The sequence below is a fragment of the Ambystoma mexicanum genome, chromosome 3q (genome assembly GCF_040938575.1).
Source record: "Ambystoma mexicanum isolate Mex_15411 chromosome 3q, UKY_AmexF1_1, whole genome shotgun sequence".
NCBI classification, from domain to species: Eukaryota; Metazoa; Chordata; class Amphibia; order Caudata; family Ambystomatidae; genus Ambystoma; species Ambystoma mexicanum.
Genome location: NC_090926.1, coordinates 1,023,344,617 through 1,023,371,974, shown reverse-complemented (window position 1 = coordinate 1,023,371,974; position 27,358 = coordinate 1,023,344,617). Strand labels below are relative to the sequence as shown.

The 27,358-nt window shown below is 44.9% G+C and overlaps 2 protein-coding genes across 3 annotated transcripts in view; one reads left to right on the top strand and one right to left on the bottom strand.

The window, feature by feature from the left end:
- Positions 1–19,128, bottom strand: part of SGSH (N-sulfoglucosamine sulfohydrolase) — a 205,879-nt gene extending 186,751 nt beyond the window's left edge. Inside the window, exon 1 of the mRNA XM_069655196.1 lies at positions 18,862–19,128. Within this exon, the coding sequence (XP_069511297.1) occupies positions 18,862–18,973 (112 nt within the window). The 5' untranslated portion in view covers positions 18,974–19,128. The remainder of the gene's footprint in view (positions 1–18,861) is intronic.
- Positions 19,129–19,139: 11 nt separating this feature from the next.
- SLC26A11 (solute carrier family 26 member 11) overlaps positions 19,140–27,358 on the top strand; it is a 257,186-nt gene continuing 248,967 nt past the window's right edge. For both annotated transcript variants that reach the window (XR_011305180.1, XM_069655195.1), the window contains exon 1: positions 19,140–19,339. The gene's annotated coding sequence lies outside the window, so the exon portion shown is untranslated. The remainder of the gene's footprint in view (positions 19,340–27,358) is intronic.

The following is a 27,358-nucleotide window of genomic DNA, read 5'->3' as shown; positions in this document are numbered from 1 at the left end:
AGTTTTGGCACTGGACCGATGAAGGATGCTGTTGAAGGACTTCTCAGGCAGCTTCTGGACAACCCAATCTTCTCCTCTGCATTTGTGGTGGAGAGAGCCCATAGAGCCCCAACGACGAAACCTAAACCCGGGGTCCCTCCCTCCCCGGCTGGTAATTGTGTGCCTTCTGAATTACCCAGATCGTGACATCATACTGCGCAAGGCCAGAGAAAAGGGGCCTCTACGTTATGAGGCCGCAAATATACACATCTATCCAGACTTCGCTACAGCGGTCTATATAGAGTGCATGTCTTTTCTAGGAGTGAAAAGGTTACTATGTAGCAGGGCAATGCAGTACGTTATGCTTATCCCGGCACGCCTCCGATTCCAGCACAACGGGAAGTCGCACATCTTTACTATTCCGGCAGAGGTAGCGGCATATATTGAAGTGAACTGTGCAAGAAGCAAACAAGAACGTGACACACAATTGAAACACTCATGCTAGATGCTTACTGACATTGAAGCACTGGGCATGCGCTGTAACTGTTTGGAAAAAATGTTTCTGTGGCATACGATGTGCAAGTTAGATCACTCATCCTTAATGGTAGGAGTCCGGAATGGGAACGGGAGCTGCCAGTGATGAACAGTAGTGCCCACCATGCAAAATTGCAAGTTTATTTGAGGGATTTATTGGGGGTGGGCGGACATCACCTCGTTGGGGGGTATGAGGGTGGGATGGGTGGGGGGGTTCTATGGAGGGAAAAAGTTGTTTTTGCAGGCACGGAAGGTTGCTGATGATTGTCTTGACTTGAGCCGCAAATGATTTGGTAATCCAGCAGGAGGGGCTTGCACGCAATCTCTCATACAAACATGCGATTGTGGTTCTTAATCTCTTGAGTTGGAACATGCGTTGGCTAGGTAATTACACAAAAGGTCAATGCCCATGCTAATAGGCATCGCGCAAATATGCTCTTCCTGAAAGAGACCCACTGCAAGCCGGGGGCTAACAAGACAGTTTCTGCCTCTTGGGGTAGTACCAGGTTTTTCACATCCTTCTCTTCCCAATGTAGGGGGGTCCTTACCCTGATTCGGAAGTCTCTCAAATTTTCCTTCCGGGGCTCCCACATTGATTTGGAAGGTAGATACATGGTGGTACACTGTGTCTTGGAGGGGTGAACTGCTCCTAGTGAATACTTATGGATAGAATGTCGACTCCCCTGAATTCTATTTTATTTATTTATTGGTCATTTATATAGCACCTATACACTTAACAAGTGTTTCAAAGCGCTCTAACGCAGGGAGGATGTGAAGTTAACAAAAAAAAATTAACATTCTTAATAGGCATTGGAACATTCAGAATGAGGAAGTGCTATGCGTTTAGTGGTACAACATAAGACAGGAGGAATAGAAACTGTTACAACATATGACATACGTTATTGTACATGCCTGGCGGTCGTTTCAATAATGCAAGAGCTATACACGAAGAAGGGGGAGGGGGGAATAGGGCAAGACAAACAAAGCAAAATAAGTGCAAGAGACACATAGTGGGAGAGGAGGGGGGAGAGAGGGCTGGCAGGCAGAGGCACACTAAGCACATCAAAACGAAATGTGGCTGCAGATGTAAAGTCACAGGAATTTGAAATTAGGTGAGCAGCCTACTCACATGTATGTTTGCATGGGTGCCACAAGTTGAGGTGGGCTACTTGCGAGGGGGCACAGTCAGCCCAGAGTCCTGGTGGCTTTGTCAGGATGTGTTGCGGTGGTGGGGTGAAAAGGGGTGTGGGGGATCCGGACCAGCCAGGCTCGGTAGAGACACAGAAAGGGCCGAAATGTGGACCTTGGGAGGCAGGCCAGCATTCGCCTGCCAGCTTGCCTGATTGGGACTTTAGCTGGTAGAGGGGCCCAATCAGGTAAGTCTTCCCACAGCTGGCCAGGGACTCAAATGCATCACGGAACCAGGGCAGCCATTCTGGAAAGGAGGCCAAGTGCTGCCTCACTATGATTCTTTAAGCAAACCCAGCAAAAACAAACGCTGCAGCAGCGTTTTCTCAAATTTAAATGTCTTTTCAAATTAAGATTACTTTTTCTTTTTTCATTCTCAATAATGTGGATTTGCGCATTGAGCGCCGCATTTGCTGATGGGGGTGCTTAAAGCCCCATAAGTCCAAAGGGGCTTACCTTTGGTGTCAGAGATGGTGAGAGGAAGTCCACAGGCCTCTATGTCGTCAGAGGGCGCATGCTGGCTGGATGGACTATGGGCAGGTGGTAGTAGAATCCAGATGAATGAGAACGTAGCGACCATCATAACTGCATATCAGCGGTATCAGTCATTTGGGGTGGGTGACATGAATGCTAGCTTAAACCTGTGGGATGTATTGATCCACTCCGCTATGCTATGCGGCATCACCCTGCCAGTTATGGGGAAAGAAATAGCAACAATGGTGGCAAAACCCTTGTGCGCGCCAAAACCTACAAAAACCTAAAAAACCGTGTGCTTCAGCACACAAAAAGAGGGATGCACAACCTGCCACCCATGGTGCATGTACAGTGGAATAGAGCACATCCTGCAGAAATGTGCCAGAGGGTCCCATGACCAGCAAACAGAGTGCAGAGAGAGAAGCAGCACTTTGCAAATGAAACCCAAAAATGTGCCTACAAATGACGTTTGCTTTGTTGCCAAAAACTCCAAAATGCCTATAACACTTAAACATTGACAATCTTGCCTGGTGCTAAAATTCATGTACCAAATGAAACATTGTGAAACATACAAAGTCTGAAAACTGACAGCCTCTATGCCAAAATCTGGGTGCAGTACCCGGGGCTTCCTGAATGACAGCTGTCGGAGGAGTACTGAGGAAGCTTTGAAATGACCTAAAACTAAAAGGTCTGCTGAATTAGCAAACAAACATGATAGTTGCCAAAAAGGAATACAGATTTTAGTTGTGTTTTTGATTCCACAGATTTTAAGGCCAAGAAAGAAATGTATTTGTATGTGATACAACAAATGTGGGGTTTGCTGGGTTTAAAAGTTAATTAGCTTGGCTGAAGCTGAAAAAAAACTGAAAAAGCAGGTTTATCTACCAGAAGGAGGGCCTTCCTCTCAGCAGAAACTAACTGGGAGGTGTTAATTGCAGGTTAGGACAGAATCTTGTCTACAGAGAGCAAAAGGAACAATGACAAATCTGCAGCCCAGGAAATTAGAAGTGTGAAAGGGGTTGTAAATGGTCTCTGGAAGGAACAAGCAAGGGGGGATGCCCTGGACTGCAGGGAGACAAAGAGAGGTGGTGGAGCCAATCGACCATCTGTTGCTAAACATGAACAAAGAATACATTTTAAAAGACTCATAACTGGTTATTCAAAGTGATGAAACATATACCAAAGACATATGTGTTAATCTAATTTCTGGCTGCACGTTTGAAGAGGCGGCAGAACCGTGTAACATGTTCTGGACAGGAATGGCAAGATATGTGGTTTTATGCAAAATGTATGAAACCTAGAATTGTGAAAAATTACACACACATTTATATGTTAAACACACACATTTGTGGAACGCTGCATAAAATTTGGAATTTGTGTTCATAGCGAAAAGGACAAAATTCTGTAGAAAGTTGATACCAGATTGTACAGCTGTGAGATTTTGATGAGCAGATACTCCATGAAATATGACACGAGCGGGTCCCAGTCACACTGCGCCAAGAAAGTATGCAAATGAGGTCTTGCAGTCCGAAAGATTTATTCAACACAGGAATAGCCTGACACGTGTTTCGAGCCTGATCCAGCTCTTTATCTGAGGCTTGACTACAATTAAGGAATTTATTGATGTACCACAAAAAAAGAGGGGGGGAATTACAACATACATTGTTGAAAGAAAGAACCAATTAGAAGAGGAAGTAAAATAAACAAACGGGTGGCATAACATACAGGGGCAAAACCAAGGAGTAAGTTTGCCAAATTGCATAAATACATTTTCTACATAAATTAGTGCATAGATAAATAGCGTAACCAGTAAACAAAAAAACTGAAAAGATTCAATACCGCATTTAGACGGAGTTCATTAGTTGGTAGGTGTTCAATAACCGAAGGAAACAAAAAAAGAGGAACAAAGATTGCAAAGTTACAAAATTACAATGTAGGTGACTGTAGCAGCGCAATCAGAAAACAAGAACCCTGTAAATGTAAACATTTCAATTTGTATTGAAAATAGCATGAGCCCAAGGGTATTACCTTGACTTCAATTAAGGACCTGGTAATTGTAAAGTAAGGACAGTGCCAAGAAACCTCTGCAGATGTAAAAATGCAATAAGAAAATTACCAAAATGAATTATGCAAGGTAAAATGGAGAAGTTGAGTTTCCTTTGCAAGTGGGTCACCCTGATGCTGGTACAAGTGAAGAGAGGCCCAGCGCAAATAGAGCACCTTAGACGAGTGCGGGAATAGCAAATACACTGACAAAGTAATATTAGGGGTGTTTCAGCGGTTTTATGGGTTGCTGTACCGAGCAAGCATACCCAAGCCAGAGCAGGTCGTACACATCCTGCTGAAGGGCATTTCGCTGTCCAGGCTGTTGGCAGCGGCTAGGTAGCAACTTAATACACCGTTTACAGTGGAAGTAATTATGAGAGTAATTAAAGACCTTCCCAGAGGTAAAGCACTGGGCCCAGACGGGTTAACGGCTGAGTTCCAATCAGCATACGGCACAGTGTTAGCCCTCCCGTCTATTGCAGCTTTGTAACAAGTCCCTTGTGAGCTCTGTCCTCCCAGACACTCTCTGTGAAGCCACTATAACGGCATTGCTCAAGCCAAGCAAGCCGGCAAAAAGAGTGAGGATCCTACAGGACTCTGTCATTAATTAATGTCAACGCTGCACAGAAATATTTGCAAACATTTTTGCAAATAGGCTGCTTCCCCTAATGCCCCACCTTTTTCATAACTATCAGGCGGGATTCCTACCCGGGCGCTCCACTGCATTGAACATCCATCGGTTATTTAATATTATGTCTCGTCTCTCCCCCAATGCCTTGGCGGTGGCAGTTGCACAAAAAGCTTTCGAAATGGTGTCATGGGAATACCAGTTTGTGATTCTGAACAAATATGCGTTGGGAGATCGTATGATTAGCTTCACTATACTCCTATACTCATGTGCAGAGTATGGATCAATTCGCACCGGTCAGAGCCCTTCCTTTTGGAGAATGGGAGGTATTTGTATTTATTAAATTTGTAGAGTGCTTTCCTCCAAAGTGCTAAGGGTGTCCCTTATTACAAATTCTATTTGCATTAGCCATTGAGCCTAGGGCGGATTTGGTCAGAGAGAGGCATAAGGGGTTGGGGGAACAGCCTAGCAGGCTAATGTATTTCCCTATACGCCAACAATATGCTCCTCTACATTAAAGACCCGAATACCAATCTCGACCCGGCAATGCGGGACATTACGGAGTTTGGTGAATACTCGGGCTTCACTATCAACCATACTAAATCAGAGGTATTCCCACTAGCGGACAATACACCCAAGCTACTGGGCGCATACCCGTTAAAATGGCCACCTGGAAGCATTCAGAATTTTGGGGTTCCCGGCGTCCTGGGATAAAAACTCCCTCCTTCCTCCTTCCCCATAAATATACCACCCACAAAAGGTTATGTAGTTGACGGGTTAACTAGATGGAAAAACGTACCCCTCTTTGTAGCTGGAAGGCTTGCCTTAGTCAAAATGATCCTCTTGCCTAAGCTGTTATACTTGTTCACTAATGTGCCTCTATGGCCCGGGCTGGAAATACTTTACGAGACTGCATGGGACTCTCGTGCAATTCTTGTGGCATGTGGGGGCTGTGCGTGAAAATGGGTGCAATTAACTTTGCACTATAATATAGGGGTTTTCTGCGCCCAACTTGTAAATCTACTGGATCGCTGCGCAAGCACAATTTGCATCCTACTGGTATGCTACCAACAGGGTTCCACCTCATTTCTGACTACTAAGGCTGGCAGCAGATAAAACGTATCAGAACCCTTGTGCTTCATGCCGCGTACAAGGTTGACTGCCCCTATGATCCAGTACAATCCACCCTATCCGCTTGGCGGGCCGTAGTACGCAAAACTGGGGTGGTGCTCCCTTATTATACATGGTTGCCTCTGTGGCGATTGCCGGAGCTAGACCCGACATGGGAGGGTTCCCTCCGAATGAGTTGGGAGAAATTGGGATACCAGGCTTTGGGGGAGGTGTTGCCAAGGGGGGTGGGTGGGATTTCTCACGATGCAGACGTGGAAACAGTGGCATGGGGGCTCAGCATCGTGGAAACAAGGGCATGCGGGCGCAGCATCAGAAATCCTGCAATTTTATAGGATGCGCTCTGCTGCGTCCAAATGGTGGGAATGTTACCCAATAGAGCCCCAAAATAACAAATTCCTGGTGTAAATTTCAGGTTCATGCGGTTGCCGTAGATGGACTTCTACACTATACAAGATGATGATGGGATAAACATGGGCCATCGGAGTCTCTGGCTAGACAGCAGCGTTCTAGTGAACTGGAGGCTGATATTACAAATGGGTTGTGGAGTAGGATGTGTTACCTTACTAAGACTGTATAGTTGAACTCTAGATTTAAATAAATCCAATTTAAGGTCTTGTGTAGATTATATTACACCCCTAATAAACTTTAAAAGCTGTATTCCGATACAGAAGGAAGATGCCCTCACTGCCACAGGGAAGACCACTTGCATGTGCAATGGGGCTATGAACGATCACACAGGTTTTGGAAACATGTTTGGACACCCTATCTGAAGTAGCAGCCCGCACATTAACATACTCCCCCATGGGCGCACTTTTTGGGATATGGGAGGGGGTGGCAGAGTGTAGAATTATATCTTTCCTGAACATAGGATGCCTAGTTGCAAAATGGCACATATCGAGGAGGTGGAAGGACAAGACCCCGCCGGTGGATAGAGACAGGCTGTCAGATCTGACATGGTTAGGGAATGGGAAGAATACTTTATAAATACAATGCCTGCGACTTCGAAATCCAAAGACATTTGGTGTGAATACAGGACACATATATCTTGAATATAACCCACTAAGTCATGTGTGTTCACCTAGGGGCGGAGGCATGCTCCTAGAGCCAACGGCCGGGGCGGGCATGTTTTTAATCGCTGTTATTACCCTAATGCATGTGTGTACAGTCCTAGCCCTGCGAGGGCCTGATAATGGAAATGTACTCCTTTCAGCCACTAAGAGAGAGCTATCATTATAAGTTGTTGATGACTAAATGTTTGCATTTGTCTGCCAAGTTTAAATAAAGTTTATTTTTTAAAAATAGAAAAGGTAACTTGAACATTAGGGACTTCAAGTCCCATAATGCCCAAAGTACTGGGAAGAAAAAAAGAGGGATACAGGAGGCACTAAACTGCAAGTTTGCATTCTAATAGTGCTTATGACCCACACCAGAAAGAGCCTGGGAAGTATAAAATACCCCCTCAGGTGCAGGCAATAGAGAGTAGTAATGGGAGTTGGAGTGATTGCCGTAACTCTAAGTTGCAGTTGAAGTTCGAGGAAAGCAGAGATCCCGGAGCGGACGTGATTTGCAGATCGGATGCCGGTTCTGAGAGTTCTACCTTCAGAGACCTTGTATGCAAAGGTTGTGCAGCACGAAGCATTGTGTGTGAAAGCTTCCCCCCGGAGAACCCGTAAATGCAGAGGTCATGGGGCAGAAAGCGTTAAATTGAAAGGCGTTCCCCGTTGTCAAGTGAGCTCTGGTGGCAGGCGTGCACCAGAATATCCCTGGAGTGAGAAATGCTCATTTCCCCCGACTGCCGCGGGCCTTGGGAAGTGGAAGGAAGCAGTTTGCTAGGTGGAGTGTAGCAGAGAAAGCAGAAGACCCGCAGGCAGCGGAGCGAGTTCACTAGTGCTATGTGACCCCGGAACGCTCTGATCGTCTGCTGGCCAAATCCAATAACTACCGAACTGATGTAAAGAACTTAAAGTGACAGTAGAATAATGCTCTTGAATACCAAACTGATACAAGGAAGCTAAAGTGTCGGAATAAGAACTATTATTGCCAAAGCCAAAAGGGGCAATATCAATATCAAAGCAAGTTTATAAGAACCAACATTGACAAAGCGAAGAGGGGGTAATTAAGAAACAAGTTATCTGTAAACCCTACTGCCAGAGTGAGAAAGAAGGAATTGTTGTAATGGACCTAAACAAGCATTGTCTAAGCCAAAGAAGAGCAAGCTGGAGCAAAAGCAATTCTCAGCATTTGGTTAGTATAGTTGTGGGAAAACAAGAGTGGCAGGAGAACTGCCTTCCTGATAAAAAAAAAAGTATTCAGGAAGAGAGGAGCAGAACCTGTATTGCATGTTGCAATCACAAGTGTGGAACTAACAGCACCAATGTGCTTCATGTCTTCCCAGAGGTAGTAGTCAAAATTGATGTTGTGGAAAATCAAAAGACTTGAATAAGTTGTTTGAAGCAAACTTTACCACAGAAGTACTTGTAGTAATGTTAGATGCTTTCATTGGTCCTGGCAGGCGAGAATACCAGGGCAGGGACTTTGTAGTGGTAGACCTGGCAGGTGAGTGGACCAGGTAGAAGTAACTGAAGTACTGTGTTGTGGTTAAAGACTGTAAAGAAGAAGTGGCAAGACCACTAAAGTATATTTTGAATTGGTGTAGAGTCATCCTGGCTAATCATTATTGCTGAAGCAAGTATTTTGTGAACTGTTGTGGAACAATCCTGACAAAAGCATTTATGTTGATACCGACGAACTGTGGATGTATTATTATTTTCAAAGAAGAAGTAGTGTTGAACTCTCTGCTTCAAGTGGAGGGACATAGAATTGTTTAATATTTTGAACTGTTTGTCGTCAGGTCTGAGTGAGTGACTTTCTGGAGCAAGAAAAACATCATTAGAACTTTGTTCCAAAACAGACCTTTCCTATTTTGAACTGTTGATTTAAAATCCTGTTTGAATCTGGGGAAGGGGGTCTCACCCAGGTCACAAGGAGAAACAGTTAACATGTTTATGTGGAACATTATTCCTGTTATATTTGATTTGTCCTACATTACCTTGTTAAGTTTGTTCTAAGTGTGAGGGACAGATTCCTTTTGTTAGAGCGTTTCCTTTAGTTTCTTTTGATAGGCAGATCAATTCTCGTCAGGATAGGGATCGTGAGGCATTTGTCAAACCCAATTTTGAGTTAATAAAATGGCATCTTAGGAAAACCCTCTACAAAGTTGTCTGTCTCACATTTCTGACCCCTCACAGTACCCAGTCACAACAAAGGCCAACAAGGGATAAATGTCTTTTCCACTGTGTCCTCAAGTGCGGCGGTCTATGCTGCACTGATGTTCCTTTGCTGCTCTAGCCTCGGTCTTTCCACCTCTGCTCATCAGGCTGAATGGGGAGTACCCTCTCTCTCTTTCACCCATCTCTCACCAGTCTCCACCACTCCCTTTCACCTTCCACTCTCGACTGCCCCCCGCCCCAACCCTCTAACTCCACTAGTCTTATCCTGGCTTCCCCCCACACCTCTACATGCCCCAGACTCTAATTCTGCCCGTCCCCATTTCGTAACACCCCCTTCCACCTTCCCACTGCCTACCTGACATGGCACACACACCCTCACAAGCCCTCTTCCTACCTGCTTATAACTTTTGTGTTGCAACTGATTCATGGTAAAGCCACGTCACCCCCAACAAGTCCTTTGGGACATGACAGATACAAGATGTAATATTCTCATTGCATATTACAGTTTGTACCTATCATTGCAGATTAGAGGTTTCCTACCAAATGCCATTTGAAGTTATCCTAAACTTCTGAACGAGGACAGAACAGTTAAGGAAACTCGTGAAAAATTGAGAGGACCTTGTTTGGTCAGCCAACAACCAGGCGGCTTTCAACAAGAGTAGCCAGGGGGTCTCAAGTGAACCATGCCTGAAGGCATTTAACCCTCTGATGAATGAGTGGGTGTCAATAAGAGTCCAGCATGTATGGTGTTGGGCCCCTATCATGCAAAGCAGAGGCCTCCCTGATCACATTGTGGTGAATGTGTCAAAGACTCATCAAATGAGAAATTAAATACACAGGGATAGGGAAGGAGGATGCGCATAGAGTTCATCCCACTTGAGATCCTTATACCATCCCTCTGGGGAATAAAAATGGGGTGTACTTTAGATCATACTGGTGGGGAAGAATATTTTGGCTATGGATGAACCCCAACCTGTAAGTTCACATCCTTAGTCCAGGGTGGAAGAAGACGGACGCCCTACCTGGAGAGGTTGGTCCCCAAACTCCAGGAAGCCATCTGTGACATTGATGAAATACACGGATGGAACAACAGACGGGTAGAGTGCCTTTCTTGCCTACCATAATGAGGAAGGCATTGTGGCCAAGATTGGGGACACCCTGGCAAGGGATGAGGGTATGGTCAGTAAACAAAACTGGCTTCTACATTGCACCCAAGTCAAGGCTCCACAACGTTGTCACAGGAAGGCAGCTACCCACGAAAGATTCAATAGTGCTTCTCTGCAGTGTGTCCGAGATACGGGTGCCCTTGTCGACTAAGCTCATGCAAGATATCTGGGTCCCTCTCTGGTGAAAAACAGCTGTGTGCCGCTTACTGGTGTACAGCAATTATATTATTATTTTTGTTTTATTGGTTAATCAGATTTAAACCTTTAACATTCCTCCATTATCAAGTTCATCATCTTTAGATACATGTCCAATGTTTGTGGAAATGCAATGAGTTTTCCCAAAACCAGTTTGCTCAGTCTAGCCGGACTGCTAAAATTAGCTCACAATTCGGGACCATCTTCCTCCTGATCCAACTTGAGGGATTCAACAAATTTTAATGCGTCTAATGTTCTGCCAACCTTTTCAGCTGTCATTAGCCGCTCCCAGTATTCCTCTTCCGTCTCCTGAGAGATATTAATAGTGGAACGTCCCCTGTATGCCTGACGTTTCGATGCCAGGGTTGGGCAGGCTAGCATCACATGCCTGACAGATTCTAGTTGGTCCTTGTTTTTACAGAATCTGCAATATGCTGTTGATTTTTCAATGTCTTCTTCTCCATTTTACCTCTCTGGAATGCCATATGTTAAGCCTGCAACGCATCAGCAAGTCTCTGTAGTGGTTTGATGGAAACTTCAACAGGTACGTTGGGAGCCTATTTAGACCTTTTCGTTCCCAGATGATGTTATGGCACAGGTTTCTTGTCAGTCTATTCTCCTGGGTTAACTCCCAGTACTTTTCCCAGATAGTTCTTTTGGTCTTATCAGGATTACACTTCAAGGTGTCTTCCGAGACATCTACCTGTTCCAAACTTGCCTCACATCTCTTTTTCCAATCGTGGAAAATCGTGTTTCCATTTGGTACCTCGGAGCGTGTTAGGATTTCTGACGACTGGGATGGATTGTCGAGGATACACTTTCTGTAGAGGGATAAGGTTTTCCATAGCGCGATTGAGACCATGGATTGGAGCCTTAGTTCTGTTCTTATGAGCTCTAACGGCAGCGAATTCGGGAGGCATAAAATCTTTTGCCAGAAATAGGACTCGCATAGATTCCAGACTTCCCATTTTAGGGCTAGAAGTGCCTCCGCTCCATACGTGATTACGGCCACCACCTTTTGCTTGTAGAAAGTTGTTATCGGTGTCAGGGAAAATTTACCGTACCTGCGATGTAAACGTATTCCTTGGTTGGTCAAGGCCGTTAGTTTTTCTCGAATCAGTGCATAGTGCGCCTGTTTGTTGCAGTTTTTATTTATCCTTATCCCAAGAAATATTGTGGTATCCACCTCCTCCAATTTTTCCTTTTCCAACGACCACGTCTGAATTTTCCTTGCTGGTTTTCTTCCGCGGCATGACCTCATGGTTAAAACCATGTTTTTTTTAATGTTTATTTTCATGTCGTTGTCTTTTAGGTATTTGTTAAAGGCCTCTATCCGTCGCTGCCGTCCTATTGGCGTTTGGTCGGCAAATACAGTGTCGTCCGCATACAGCATCCACGGTACCTCTGTTCCATTTACCTTCGGGGGAAGGCACGGATCTGGTCTTGAGTGATCTTCATGTCTGCCATGTATAGGACAAAGAGAAAAGGGGCTAAAGCACATCCCCGTTTTATTCCCCGGAAGGTTTTGATCTTCCTAGATAGCCCTCCATTTGCTGTAATTTGTATCTGTATCGAGGTGTCGGTGTATAGGGCTTGGATAGCTTCCAGCAGGTCCGTCGGGCACCCCCAGCTCCTCAATTGAAGCCACAGGCGCTCTCTGTTTATCCCATCAAACGCCTGTTCGAGGTCAATAAAGGCCAAGTAAGTCGTTTTATTTCCTTCCAAAGCCTTTGCCTTCACCAGATTGATCAGAAGCAGGTTAAGGGCGGTACCAACGCCACTTACAAAGACTGTTTGTCTCTCGTCCAAGATTTTAGTCTGAGAGGCCAATTTGTTTAGGTCTCTTAGCAGGATGGATGCGAAAAATCCAACAGCGCAATCAGCCTGTAATTTCTGGGGTTTCCTCAGTCCCCTTTTTATAAATTGGCACGATGTAAGCCTCAGTCCACGTGGTTGGAATTTGCCTAGCTTTTATTATTTGTTGGAATAGTGCATATATTAGGTCGGACCAGCCTTCACAGTTTTCTTTCAGCATTTTATTCGAGATACCATCTGGGCCTGCTGCCCTGGAGGCGCTAAGTTTTTTAATTAGCATTAGTATGTCGTCTCTATCGAATTCCAGGGCCCATGGAGTATCATTCGGCATCTTCTCTGTGACTTTTTCCTGGGTTTTCCCTTCATACAGTGAGGTGTAATGCTGAAACCAGTTTTCCTCCGAAACTTGGTTAACACCTATTGCCAATTGGTTCAAGTCCCTGTTGTTAATTAGGTCCCATGTACTTCTTGTGTTATTTGTTGATATTGCGGCTAACATTTTCTCTGCATCTCTTTGTGTTCTCAGGTAGCGAGTTGAGCGCAGCCAGTTTTTATATGTTTGCCGGCACTTCCTCAGGAGTTCACATTTCTCTATGCTGTTGGCCTTTATTATGCGTATGAGGTCAGCTCTATATTGTTTTCGTCTGGCAACTACGAGTTCGTCATAGGCCTGTTTTTTTTCAATTTGTTACTTTTTAGTTGAATCGTGCTTGACCACAAAGGCTTCCAGCAGCCATTTATACTCGACCATCTCATCACCTTTCTCTGTGGCTTCCTTTTAATCCTGTACCAGTTTTGGTATGATCTGGTTTTTCAGCCTCAATCGATTTCTTCCCCACGACACCTCCGTTCCCATCATTCTTTTACACTCTGTGGTTGATCTTATTTCCCAAGCGAGTTCTCTTCCCAGCAAACAGTGATCACTATTCGCTTGTTTAGTTATTGTGAAAGAATTTATCCAAGCAAGCGTGTTACCTCCTACAAAACAGTAGTCTAGGCATGCTCCCGATTTTCCACTATGCCATGTATTAGCACCCATTAGATCTCCTCTCGTCTGGCTATTTAGCATCCTCATATCACGGATTTGCATTTCCTTCATCCAATTTTTTTCTTTTCCTAATAGATGTTCTATTGCTTTGATTTTAACCTCTTTGTCCAACAGTTTCATATTTAGATCCCCATTTAGTAGTATCAACTGATCATTTTCCTCAGTCATAGATTTGTCTATGGCATTCATGATGGATTTTAGATAGGTGACCTGCCCCGGCATGTTTTCACTCCAATAGGTGTTAATCAGGATCATCTTTGCTGGCACCTCCTTTTCATCTGCTTTAAATGCTATTTTCAATATTTGCACATAGGGGTTTGGGATGTGATGTTCAAGCACTTGCAAAGGACTGTTCAATTTCTTTAATATCATAAGTCCCGCAAATGTTCTTCCTTTTGGACCCTTTTTGGCCGGGTTAATGTAGACTTCATAACCCTCACACACTGGTGGCTCACGCAGCCAAGATTCCTGAATGGAGAGAAGGTCGTATTTGGCCAGAAAATTACTGTCCTTAGAGAACAAATGTTTAAAGCCTCTGGTGTTCCATGAGGCACAGTAGACGGGTCTATGCTGGCCCTTCTCACTCTATTGTTTTTTCTTAGAGTTTAAGGTGCTCGCCATCCATGACCAGTCGTTTGTTTTGTTTCCTGCTTTATTCGGGTTCGTTTTCACCTTCCTTGCGTTCTCTAAGTTATCCACAGTAAACCTCAGGGTTTTCAATTTCTCGTCACTTTTTTTTAAATTATGGATGGGTTTCCTTTATGATTCCCCCCCCCCCTCTTTTTCGTTTTCTTTTAAATCCTTGTCTGTGGCATCCTCATGGACTGGTCTGTTTTTTGCGCACTTTTTATTGGTAGCTTTTTCCTTATTGCATGCTGAGTTCACCTCCTTGGTTTTCTTTCCTTCCTTCATTATTGTTTTTGGGTCGTTTTGCTTGAAGTCATCGTCCAGATCCTCTAATCGTAAGCCCTTTTTTTTGAGGATATCACTAGCCGCCAGGAATTTCTGCTTGATCTTGTTGGAAGTAAGATGTAATATAACTTGATCCATCCTCTGTTCCCTTGGGAATTCCACTACTTTTATATCATCAGTTGATATCGTGCGTAGGGCTGAGGATTGGTTACAAAGAGTTATCACATAGCAACACCGCCCTTCTAGGGCCCTTAGATGCAGTTTCTAATTTTAGGTAGCATCCTTTGGATAGAATAGATTTCATTGGGCTTGGTGGGGGTGACTCTTGCCTTTTCTTGGCTTCAGTGTGCTCCTTTTCTCTGTTATTATTTTTTTTGTTTTGGTCGAGGGTTTCCCTGTTGATTTCGTGCATTCATCTCTTTATTAGCCTGCTCTGTCCTTTTATGTTCCAGAGTTCTGAAATGGGTGGACTCTCTTTCAGCATCACTAACAGGTTCTCTTTCCGAGGAGTCAGCTCTTCTCCCTGACTTCCTAGGTATCTTGGGGAAAGTCTCTCTTTGAGGTTTCTTACGACCTATAGGATTTGAGCCCAGATCGGCGGTTTCCCAGTTGTCTATGGTTTGCCATTCCGATAGGCTGATGCTTTCCCAATCTTCCTCATCGCTGTTTTTATCCATAAGTTCAATCAGGTCGCTTAGATCCACTGGTTGCACCAGCTCTTCCCATTTTTCATCTGCTAATGGAGCAGTATGTTTTAGTTCATTTTCCCCCATCAACCTCTATACTGTCTAACTTGCACATTGCCAGTTCTCTTCTGGGCTTCTTTGCACACTGTATATTTTCTCTTCTAGGCGGTGTTCTTAGATTCCTCAGGAAGGCTCTTGAGCCATTAACTTCCATTTTAAGACTTCATTTTTTGATTTTTTCCCCCCCCCCATTTTCGTTTTTTTTTTTAGCTACCTCCTTCCCCTTCTGGTGGACCTGATCCTTAGGGGTTCCTCCTGCAAAAATGGCAAAGTTGGATTGCTCCGGCTGAGATGTTAAATCACGTTTTTCCTCCCCCTTTTTCCCAGGGGAGATAACAATTACATCCTCAAGTGGTAACACTGCTTGTTTGGGATGGGTACCGTTGCCTTGTTTCAATTTCATTGGGCCTTTTCCTCCTTTGGGGTTTTCTCCCAAATAGTCCCCATCGTTTTTCTGTTTATACAGGCTTCTCATCCATTTCCAGTCCTCAAGGACTGCCTCCATCAATAGTGAATTGTTGTTTGCATCCCTTCTCACTAATTCACTGAGGCAATTTTGCCAGAGTTGTGTTAGTTCTGCTTCTTTGTTCATTCGTATGTTGAGACTCTGCAAAGACAAACCCATTTGCATATTTGCCTCTTTTATTTGTGTGTTGGTGGTAATCACCTCTTGAACGGAGTCTTTAATCACCTAGTAGAGTTTTAGAAAAGGGGCCAGTGTGATATTTAACGAAGCCATAACCACTTTTTGAATGTGTTCCATATCCTTTTCTCTTCCAACTTTACAGGCTTCGCTAATTGGTTGTGTGATTTGTTCTTTCAATAAGTCACCTGGGTGCAAATTTGCGTCTTCCAAGATTGGTGTCTGAGTCATTTTCATTGTCATTTGAGCCTCACAAGCTGGTATTTGTGAGTTTAGATCTTTCAATGGGTCACCTGGCCATATATTTTCATCTTAAAGGTTGATGTTTGAGTCATTTTCATTGATGTTTGATCCCCCTGATACTTTGTTGATATTATGACAGAGTCCTCAACCTCAAAAGATCTCCCTTTGGCTGGTTCTTTGTCCAATGCTGCCATCCTCTCCTTTATTAGGGAGAAACTCTTCCTCTTCTCGCTTTCAATTTTTCCCATCAATAGCGTTATGTCTTGGAATGTTAGCTAGTGGCAAGACTATATTTCCATTGATTCTTGGGCTTCCTGATGACATCGCCCTCTCAGATTGCCCCTGGGCTTGCTTATCCCTACACACAGGGAAGGTGCGTTCTAATCAAATTTAGACTTCCTTTTTTCCCTTGGTTTTTTGAAGTCGTAGCCATTTCATCATTTTGATTGCTTCTGTGCTTAAAACCTTGATTCCGATTATCTTCCCTGTATGGCTGGAAGATATCAAATATTACTGGGGCTGTCTCCATGGAGCCCAAGTGTTGCGATTTTTCTCCTGTGTCGATAGAGTCCTGTAGGGCTTTTTCAAATTGACCCAACTCATTCATGTCCCACTGGTCTCCATGTTCCCATGAGGCCTCTGATGCTAATGGTCCACTTGTGGTTCGATTAGGGGGTATCATCACATAACTGGATTCCTTTGTGGGTGTCTTTGGAGTGTCCCTTATTCTGATTTCAACCCCCACCTCTGCTTGACAGTCATGATAGTCAGTCATACCCTTACGCATGGTGGGTATGGCCAGATTTAGACTTCCGGCTAATTCACATTACGTCTTGTCAAAGGAATGATGTCCTCCACTGGGGGGGATAGAGGGTGGAACAGGGCTATGCAAGTCATCCCTCCCACCAATTTGGATCTTGACTCTGTCTTCTCGATCTCAATTTCTGATCTCCGATAGTCTAGAACTTTCTCAAAGGATTCACCCAAGGGCGAACTAGGTTGAATCGAGCATCCTTCAGGCTCCTTTAAGGGAGCAGGACAGTCTCTTGGGGTGATTTTGTCTGATTCACAGACAGTTTGGTCGGCCACATTCCCCTGGACTGTATAGACGTCAGACAACTTGGATGTTGCAGGGTCTATGGGGGGTTGGCTTGCGGTCCCTTCTACAGTGGGTACTGTGCAGGTCATGGATAGCTCAGGGGACTTGGAACCAACCGCAAGGTGTCTTCATTTTCCAAAAACAGCAATTAGTTTTTACCCATTTCCGTGTTAGCCGTGTTTGCCCCCACAGATAGGCTCTTACGCTTTTTAGTACAAAAGGGTAAACAGGTCCGTTTTAACATTGTCATTTTCAATGTATGCTCAGGGCTCCCATTTGCCTCTAGAAGTGAGGAGAATCTTTGCCTTACCTGGAGGCGGGTTCTCAGGCCCGTTGCTGATAGATCTGGGGGAGCGGGAGCTGACTTCATACTCTCGTGCAGCTCCTCTTTATGGTGCTTTGTTTTTGGACGAAATCGGCTGCCTACCGCCAGCAAATTAGATTACTGGCACAGCCACACAGCAAGCAGCCACAGCCCAACAGCGAGGGAATCCAACTAGACGATGCCCTTTGCGTGCTCGGGCTTAGCGCTGCAAGGGTGTCTGGGTGATTATTAAGTAGCACTTCCTGTAGGCGGCGCCCGTGGCAGGGGGCGGACAGGGGGCGGGTCCAAAACAGCGCAACGGCGCTCTTTCCTTCGCCACACCTTCCTTGTCCTTCGTTTTGTGTCACGCCTCCCTCACGTCTCCAAAAGAATCCAACAGATGCCAAGGAGCAGGTGAGGGGGTCACAGCCATAGCCCAACAGCGAGGGAATCCAACTAGACGATGCCCTTTGCGCGCTTGGGCTTAGCGCTGCAAGGGTGTCTGGGTGATTATTAAGTAGCACTTCCTGTAGGCGGGGCCCGTGGCAGGGGGCGGGTCCAAACAGCACAACAGCGCTCTTTCCTTCGCCACACCTTCCTTGTCCTTCGTTTTGTGTCGCGCCTCCCTCACGTCTCCAAAAGAATCCAACAGCTGCCAAGGAGCAGGTGAGGGGGTCGCAGCCATAGCCCAACAGCGAGGGAATCCAACTAGACGATGCCCTTTGCGCGCTCGGGCTTAGCTGTACAGCAATGGACAGAGATGTTAGGCTCACTGGTGCAAAACTGCCATGCATGTCAGCAGAGTGACAAAAGGATCCCAAGACAAGTCCCACTGCATAACCGGGAGTGCCAGAGTGACTAGACTTCAGCAGTCCCCGTCACCACATGCAGAAGCAGAGCTCAAGTTTGCTGTGGCCATGTGTGAGCAGGCCATCTAGTCTAGTTTTTTTTCTCCATTTAGATTCTGGCACTTGTAGATTTCCTATACTTCAAATGGGGAAAGAAAAAACTACAAGTCCCAGAATTCCAAGCAAAGTCGGGAGTTGACTTTTTCCAAGCATGGCCACAGGAAACATGGAAGCATCACAGGTATAGAGTGATGTTGGTAGACTACCTTCCCAAATGAGTGGGCTCTTGGAAGATGAGGTGCGTTAGAGCATTCTGAGACAGGGCAAGAAGAGTCTTAATAAATGAGCTCCTGACCTCCATATTTTCCCATCCCCCTATTCCTGAAGCAGCCCCCTCGGCTCCTTTGAGACCTGGCAACTGCACACGTAGAAATAAAGGGTTTAACTTTCAACGCGTATTCTTACGGTCTCAGTTTACCATATATAAAATAAACCAGTCCTGCTTTTCTGTACATTAACTTGTTAACCAGAGTTTACAATGGGAAAAATAAAACTACAAGTCCCAGAATTCAAAGACTTTATGCGGGGCGATTCACATACTCAAACATGACAGAGATGGCTCTGCTACTCACCGATGATAAGCAGCACGTTCTTCCGCCTACTAGCCCCAGAGACCCCCGCGATCACGAGCAGTAGCGTCACCCAGCGCTGCCCGAGCCCCGGGGTTAACAGGGGGACCCGCATGGGGATTCCGTGGAGTGGAGCAAGGGAGTTCGCTTTATGCAGGCGTTGGACGGGGAACTGCAGGGCTCCCCGGGTTTGTGCAGGAGATGCACGGGGAAGCGGGGCGGTGGAGTAGGAGCAGGGCTGCCCGTGCAGGCTTGTTGATCTTGTGTCCGTTTCCTGCTTCACTCGGCTCCTCCTACGGGATCACATGAGCTGGAGGAGTTCTGTATGAGGTGGATACGGAATTTGAGAGGGAGACAAAGAAGGTCGGTATTAGAAGACGGGAACCCCGGGAGCCGGAATCCGAAGGAAGCGGGGACCTGCCGCCAGGGGATTAGACCCCCGGGGGTCAAAGGGCCAAAACAGAGGACCAGAGCCCCCCCAGTGAGTGCCTTCAGTTGTTTTCACCGACTTTTTTTTTACTTTTAATCTCATGACTCCATTTAAACGTGTATGTGATTTAAAGTCCCGCACTGGACGCCGGCGTCTATCACTCTTGGAATAAAAATAACATTTAACTGTTGTCTCGCTTCATTCCCACCTTCCCTTTCTTTCTCTGCATCCTCCTTGCCGGTACTCTCCTATGTTATCCTTCCACCCTGCTGCCCCCTCTGCCCCTCCCCCCCCCCTATACATCTCCTTTATTTTATTCGTATAATCTGTGCAGCAAGTGTACTAGACTTTGGAAGCAGAGAGCGCCTAGAGGCGACTTGCCCTGTGCTGTCCTGCTTTGCCATTCTCAGCTCTCGCTACTCGTATTCAGCCCTGAGTCTCAACATCAACTTTTTCCACGTCTAAATCAGACTGTGCACTAAAAAATAAAAGCAGCCCTATAAACTGGGGGGGGTGGGGGGGGCGGCGCACGTATTTCTATATATTGTTCTTTCCAATTTCAGCAGTAGCCACCTTGCGTGATCGAAGCCAGAACATAATACATTAGCAGAAAGCAAACATGTGATTTAAGTTTGTCAAATACAAACGTATGCAGTTAAGTGATTGCTTAAAACTTTGGTTGCCAACAAGCGCATATTTCAATTTTAAGTACGACTCTTCTAAGAAGCGATTTAAAAAATGTTTTTTTTTAAAATCCGGTTAACCTTAATTTGCCCGAAGACTTGTTAAGTAAATATATATTTTGCTTGAAGCAGGTTTATATTTCAGAAATGGGCTACAGTCATTCACATTCAGTAATCGCTTCAGCATTAGAATTGTGTCAGTAGAGAGACTCTCCCCTACCTTGAGTCTGGTCTGCATTACATCAGTAGAGAATAATTTACTATTCCCTGAAGAGGGTTCTGAGACAGATATACATTGTCTCAGTAGAGAATGACTTAGTGGATATACATTGTTTCAGTAGAGAACGGCTTCTACTGTACCCTGAAGACGATTCTGAGGTGGATCTACATTGTTACGGTAGAGAATGACTTCTGCTTTTCCCTGAAGAGAATTCGGAGATTGAAATACATAGTTTCATTAGAGAATGACTTCTACTTTTCCCTAAAGAGGATTCTGAGACTGAAATACATTGTTTCAGTAGAGAGTGACTTCTAGTATTCCCTGAAAAGGATTCTGAGACAGATCTCCATTGTTTCAGAAGAGAACGGCTTCTACTGTACCCTGAAGAGGATTCTGAGGTGGATCCACATTGTTTCGGTAGAGAATGGCTTCTACTATTCCGTGAAAAGGATTCTGGGACAGACCTGCATTGTTTCAGTAGAGGATGGCTTTTACTGTACCCTGAAGAGGATTCTGAGGTGGATCCACATTGTTTCGGTAGAGAATGGCTTCTACTATTCCGTGAAAAGGATTCTGAGACAGACCTGCATTGTTTCAGTAGAGGATGGCTTCTACTGTCCCCTGAAGAGGATTCTGAGGCAGGGCTGGATTATTTCAGTGGAGGATGCCTTCTGCTTTCCCCTGAAGAGGATTCTGAGGTGGGTCTACCTCGTTTCGGTAGAAAATGACTTCTTCCCTCTTCTGAAGACGATTTTGAGCTGCACCTATATTGTTTCAGTAGACCGTGGCGTCTCCAGACGGGGCTATAAAGGTCATTTTGCATCAAAGAGCATGTGGAACAAAAGTAGCAAGGCCTTCAGCAGCCAGCATACGTTGGGGGATATCATATCTGGGGAGCAATCCAGAATAGCCGGTCTGTGGACTCTAATGCAACCCTTTATGTTTGGGAAACGCATGAAAGATCCTATATTCACAACTAGATGGGACTCTATGAAAACTGTCTGGTCTCATTCTCCGAGCCTCCGCTGGTGTTGACTCGTTCTGCTGTGTTTGGAAAAAACGGTACTGGTTTTTCAAGATTCCAGCGATGCCGTCCTGGATTAACGTCATTCACGTCAATACACAAAGGATCTTTCTGTGGAGAGAGTGCGAGAGAGAGAGAGAGAGAGAGAGAATAAATATAATTGGGATTGAGCATTTATTTTAAAGTGCATCTTTGAGTTGAGAGGCTCTAAGAAGGTCGACGTTTTTTTTTCTTACTGTATGTTAATGGTTTAGGAGCTTACAAAGGGTTTCAGGTATTGTTGTGGAGGGTGAGGGGGTCTTTCATATAGTTCTGGTTTATGACCTTTACCAGATGCCCTGTACTAATGGGGGAGCCTCACCTAGATGCCAGCAATTTAGTCCCACCTAATGATAGGGTGGCGGGATAGACTCATCGCTTTGAGGGGTAGAGGAGGTAGGAGGATAGGGACGCATTGAGGGACCTATGGGATAGCAAGTATTTCATCCATACTTTTAGGTCTACCCAAAAACTATATTGAAGTATTAATAATAACATTGGAGGGTTGAACTCCCCTAATCAATATCATTTCTATGACAAAGGCATTGACATTGCACTAATACAAGAAACTAATTTACTCAATGGGTATAAAAAGAGGCGCCAACATAAATCCTGTCCTACACACACAAACAGTGGCATCTTCTCAACATAAAAAGGCCAGCGTTGCTAGGGGCACCTCCTTTCTTACTACATAGACTCGGGTAAGATATGTCATGGGTGCAGGGAGATTGGGGAATAGAGTGGCCACAGTTGCCATCGTTTATGCCCACATTATGGGCCAAGAAGAGCTCCTGGGGCACTTAATTTTTACATCCAGTCAGTTTGCAAAAGGTGATATAATACTAAGAGACAAACTCAACATGAAAATGGACAAGACCCTAACCCGCTCCCAGGCCCAGATTGCTCATTCAAAACAAGCCTCTGATGATGTAAAAAAACATTTCATGGCATGGGCCTCTTGACTCTTGGAGGAAGCTTTATGCAGACAAAGGGAAAACTCTTTTTACTCCAGATTTCACAAAATATAGACACTAATTGAGTACATATGGCTATCAACGCAGTTGTGGAACTCCTTTTTTCTGGGCAGAAATTGGGAAAAGCACTATTTTGGACAACGCTCCCATTTGGGTCTATCCACAAATTGACTCCTGAACCCCGATGACTAGGGCCTGGTGGTTTGAGAACAAATTCACATCCGACGGTATTTTGGCATAAGCAGGACATCATATAATTACTGGGATGCCTTCACAGCAGTGAACAGGGGAACATATTGCCATGGGTGCGATTAAGTTAAAACCAGGCACGTGGAGAACACGTGCTTCTGAAAAGAACTACATGAGTTGGAAACCCTGCATAATATCATGGACTCTTACAGAATTCTATGTAGGCAGGCATGGGGGAGTCGTACAACAAATTAACCTTTTATATTAATTCACCAGCCTGAAATAACACTGCTAAATTTAAAATACACATACTACCAAAAAGGTCATAAAGGCAGCAGATTGTTGGCCCATGACATAGGAATAAACTAAGGAAATTCGTTATCCTGACAATCGGAGAGGCAAAAAGCAATATATGATACAACCTCCATATTGAACAGGTTCTGTGATTCTTATAAAATTCTATATACCATGAGCAGCCTGACTTGAATGATATATCAAAGTATTTGGCAGAGGCGATGCTGCCAGGTATTTCTACCAAATAGAATAGGGTCTTGAGCAACCAATTGCAAGTGGAGAGATCCTCCAGGCCATCGAGGCATCGAAACATAACAATTTTGCTGCTGACGCAGAGACGCTGCATGACCACCAGACACCAATACAGCGAAAGAGCCGCACCGTAATCGTTTAAGGAGACGAACATCCCTGTTATGCGCTGATAATATCTGCCATATGCCTTGAAACTCACCATAGATGGCTGCATAAACTAGGGAGCTTGAGAGTGGTTGCGTATCTACAATCACAACAAACCTGATATTGACAGATATACACATTACGTAGACAGTTTGGACAAAGATGAAGATGCTAAAACGCCACGAAGAATCTGTGATCAAACGGTGTGAGAAATCACTCTAAAGAATGTGGATTGTATAGCACTCGAGCTATGATAATTACATGTCAGAGCCCGCCCTGAAGAAGGGCTTCCGAGTCCGAAATGCATCGGCAAGGGCCTCTGCTGACTGCTATTGAATACAAATTATTGGATTACTCAAACTTTTCGGACAATCTAAGGATCATTGAATTATTTATCTTTGAAAGAAATACATAATGACTGAGTGTTTAGGATTGAATTAAAGTATTATTTACTACGAACGGGGCATCTCCATGCTCAGTGTGTGTTTCACTGAGCACCCCTTGCCCATAGAAGCCTAACAAGGCATCGGGAACAAATGGCCTTAACGTCCAATTTTATAAACATTTTGCTAGCTCCATTAATCTCTTCCTTTTAATTCTATAGGGGCCTCAGGTGGGATTACACGATTTTTGGAAGAAGCAGTAATTAATTTAATACTGGAAAAGACCATGGGGGCTGTAGTTCTTACAGACCCATAGCACTTTTGAATATGGCCAATGGATTGGAAGTCATACTCTTCAATGTCATTCATCCAGACCAGATCTGTTTTTATCATGGGGCGGCAGACATTCGACAATAATAGAAGAGTTATATACCAATCAACAATGTTTCGCAAGACATTGCAGTCCTTTTGTCCCTGAATGCTGAAGAAGCTTTTTACAGGGTCAACTGACCCCTCTTGAGCCACTTTCAAGAAGAATGGTCCTACATCGTGGGCATTCAGGCTTAGTAGGGTATTCGGCAAGGATGCCCTTTCTCTGTCCCATTGTTATGGAGCCCCTTGCCAAGCAAATTAGAGAAAACATGAGAATTCAGGGGGTTCAGTTTGACCACAAAGAATATCAATTAGCTTTTTTCACAGTCATTGTCACTATTACTTGCAGAGCCCTGGTGCTTCACTGTAAACCTTACTTGTTGAACTTGAAGATTACGGCACAGTGGTGGGATTCAAAGTGAATTATAAATCTAAAATATTGAACCAGACTGATCCTCCTGACTTAATTGTGGACCTGCTGGTAAAAGACCCCTTGACGTTTTCTAAAAAATCTTTTAAATACTTAGACATCATCTGACCCCCCCCCAAAGCTTCATGATCTGTATATTAAGCGAAAAAGAGATTTAACCCTGGTCTCCTGGGCGGAGGGTTACTCCAAACGGTAGGTATTCACGAAAGGAATGATTTGAGCCAATTTGTTGGTGCTATATTTATTGCGAGAAGTCCGGACTTCTCGCAATAAATTAGCATCAACAAACGCACTGTTTGGAATAAATCAGTAACCCAATGCTTGGGAGAACAGGGTTCAATCTCTTTTTCACAACATAGAAAGAAGGGCACTTTCTTATTGGAACCCCATCACCAGCAGCAGGGTACCTTATCCAGGACAAAGATCAAGCGCAGTGATCTACCTTTCTAGTGCACCACAACTATTCTATATAAAGCGAACTACCCTAATCCTTTCACGCAGATGCGAAATTACATGGCAAGATAGAAACACCTCTCACGGGCATACACCACATCCATGGCGGGGGCCGTCTTCCTCTTGGCGTACTCCGTGTAGGTGACGACATCCCGGAAATGGTAATAAAGTTCAATATCTTCCCACACCTATTACACATGTTCCAAGCAATCTCGATTCGGCCAGGAAGACCCCAGTTGCATAAATTGATAGAATAACTATATCACTTCATTTTGGCTTTCAAGACAGTCAGACTTACTAAAAGGATAATCCCATCACCCCCTGTCGAAGGGCTGTCTTCAGTGCCCAGGTCTATTACTTTATTTCCATGCTTCACAATTAAGAATGGTAGGGGAGTGATGTATGATGAGTCGCAAAAACAATGCGGGCATATGGTTATGCCACCAATATAATTCCGTCACGGGGCACAATCTGGATGGCCAGACATACGCGACCCAGTCTCCTTTACATAAATGCAGTGACAAAAATGGTTTCTGAAGTCTGGGACTTCCTGACCGCTCTCATTTCTCCATCCCTTCACACCAATTCATGAGCCGGATTTATCCCCGCCACTGTCATTAATGCAACAATAGAGGTACAAACTTATTTTGTAAAGCAGAGATCAAATCTTTTGACGTCAGCGTGCCTTCCCTCTTGCTGAACCTGACGGTCTACAATATTTTCACCCCGGGCACTGGCTTATGCAGGGGGTGACAGGGCTGCAACCACCAAAACACGTATTGCCTTAAAAAAATATTTTCACCAACATTACATCAACTAAATGTCTAATTTCCAAGATTCTGCTGGACACACAACCCCATGTCTTGGAGTCCTAGATTACTGCCTGGAGCAAGGACTTGGGGAAAACAATTTCACCAAAAGACTGGAACGAAACAAATAGGCCAGGGCACACACATCCTCAATGTTCGTTACTTATATGCTATTTTACAGGTGCTTTATGAACCCAGAAAGACTCAAACCCCAGAATGCTGAGTGAATTTTGGTGCCATTGTGGCAGAGAAGGCTCGTTGTTACATGGTGGCAGTGCCCCGGGGGGAGGGGTTTTAGAGGGAGGTAATTGTGTGTCTTCGGTAAGTGATGACCCCTGGGACACGGCGACAATACTCCAGAAGGAGCTTTTATCCCTAAAGGAGAACAAAGTATGTGATTAGCGGCTAAACTGGAAATGGGGGCAGATTCACGGCACATTAATCTCTGGGGGATCACTTTGCGTCATTTAATGGCGATGGAAAAGCTGTCTTTTGGATTTGACTGAAACCCAGAGTGCATTTGCAGCTGGTGTCGCAGCTGCGACTGCATTTTCTAAGATTGCACTATAGGGTTAACCTGTCCACAGGGGCTGAACGCTCTTAACCTGTTACAGCTACATGACCGTCTGGAGAAACTGGCAGTGTATATTGTACTCTCTCAATATGGGGGACTTGCCTCAATAGATGTTGAAAATTCTTGTTTAATTTATACTAATGTGTCACATGACTATAGTTACCTTTTTGATGCAGACTAGAGCTCTCTCTATAATATCCTCAAATAGTATTCTAAAATATGCGAGGACTTCCGGTGACTCTCATACATCCTTATGAGAGGCGGAGAGTAGGGAAGTTAGGTTACATAGTTGATAGAACGTTCATTATGGTCGTTGGTTGTTCTCTTTTATTTGTTTGACACTGAGTGTTGTAAAAACGGAATTAAATGCATCTGAATAAAAGTGCATATAGTCCACTGACACAGTGTGTGGTCTTGGGGAGGTTCGGGGGGGGGGGGGGGAGTCAGGGGGTTACCCATTTGCCTGAGTGATGAACTATAACCTGGTGGCTCCATATATCCTTGACGTGCCCTAATTCTCGGGAGAGAAGAAAGTCTCCCCACACCTTCTTCTGCCTCCGTTCCAGTCTCATGTGGGTGGATAGGATTCCTGGCACAGTAGAGGATTCCCTGCATGGAAACTCGGAGGCTGCACCTGTCCCCGCAGTGGACGATGGAGGGGCAGCCAGCGCAGTGGGCGGACCCTCTGTCCACGGGTTACCTCCACTCCGCTTGGAGTGGAGGTGCTAAGAAGGTGAGGTCATGGAGCAGAGGGGCGGGACTTGAGCACCGCTTGGCTTCTGGTCAGGTATCAGTTACATTTCTGGCCCCAGGAACAAAGGGCTCACTTTTTCAGTTGGCTTCAGGGACATTTCACCCAATGCATGGCAGAGTTACTAGGCGATCCTAGCTGAGAAGAACGTTGCTGCGGTCGGCAACCACAGGGATTACCTGCCGGCCGGAGTGGGTGTAATGGGCGCTCTCACCCTTAAGAAAAGTTGCCCCAACTGAAGAGTGGCCTGGACTATGCGTCATACAGGGTAAGGGAGGGAACAGTTGCTTCCTGGTGGAAGACACTATCAGAAGCGTTTTTTAACCCGGAAGGACTTATGACTGTGACTGATGGGAAGTACTGGACATTGGGAGGACGTTCGTCCACAGATGGCATAGCTGAGGGCTACCAGGAAGGAATGTTTAGGAGCCTGGTTCACTTGGAGCCAGACAATTTATGGAATCGCCTGTCAGTTGACT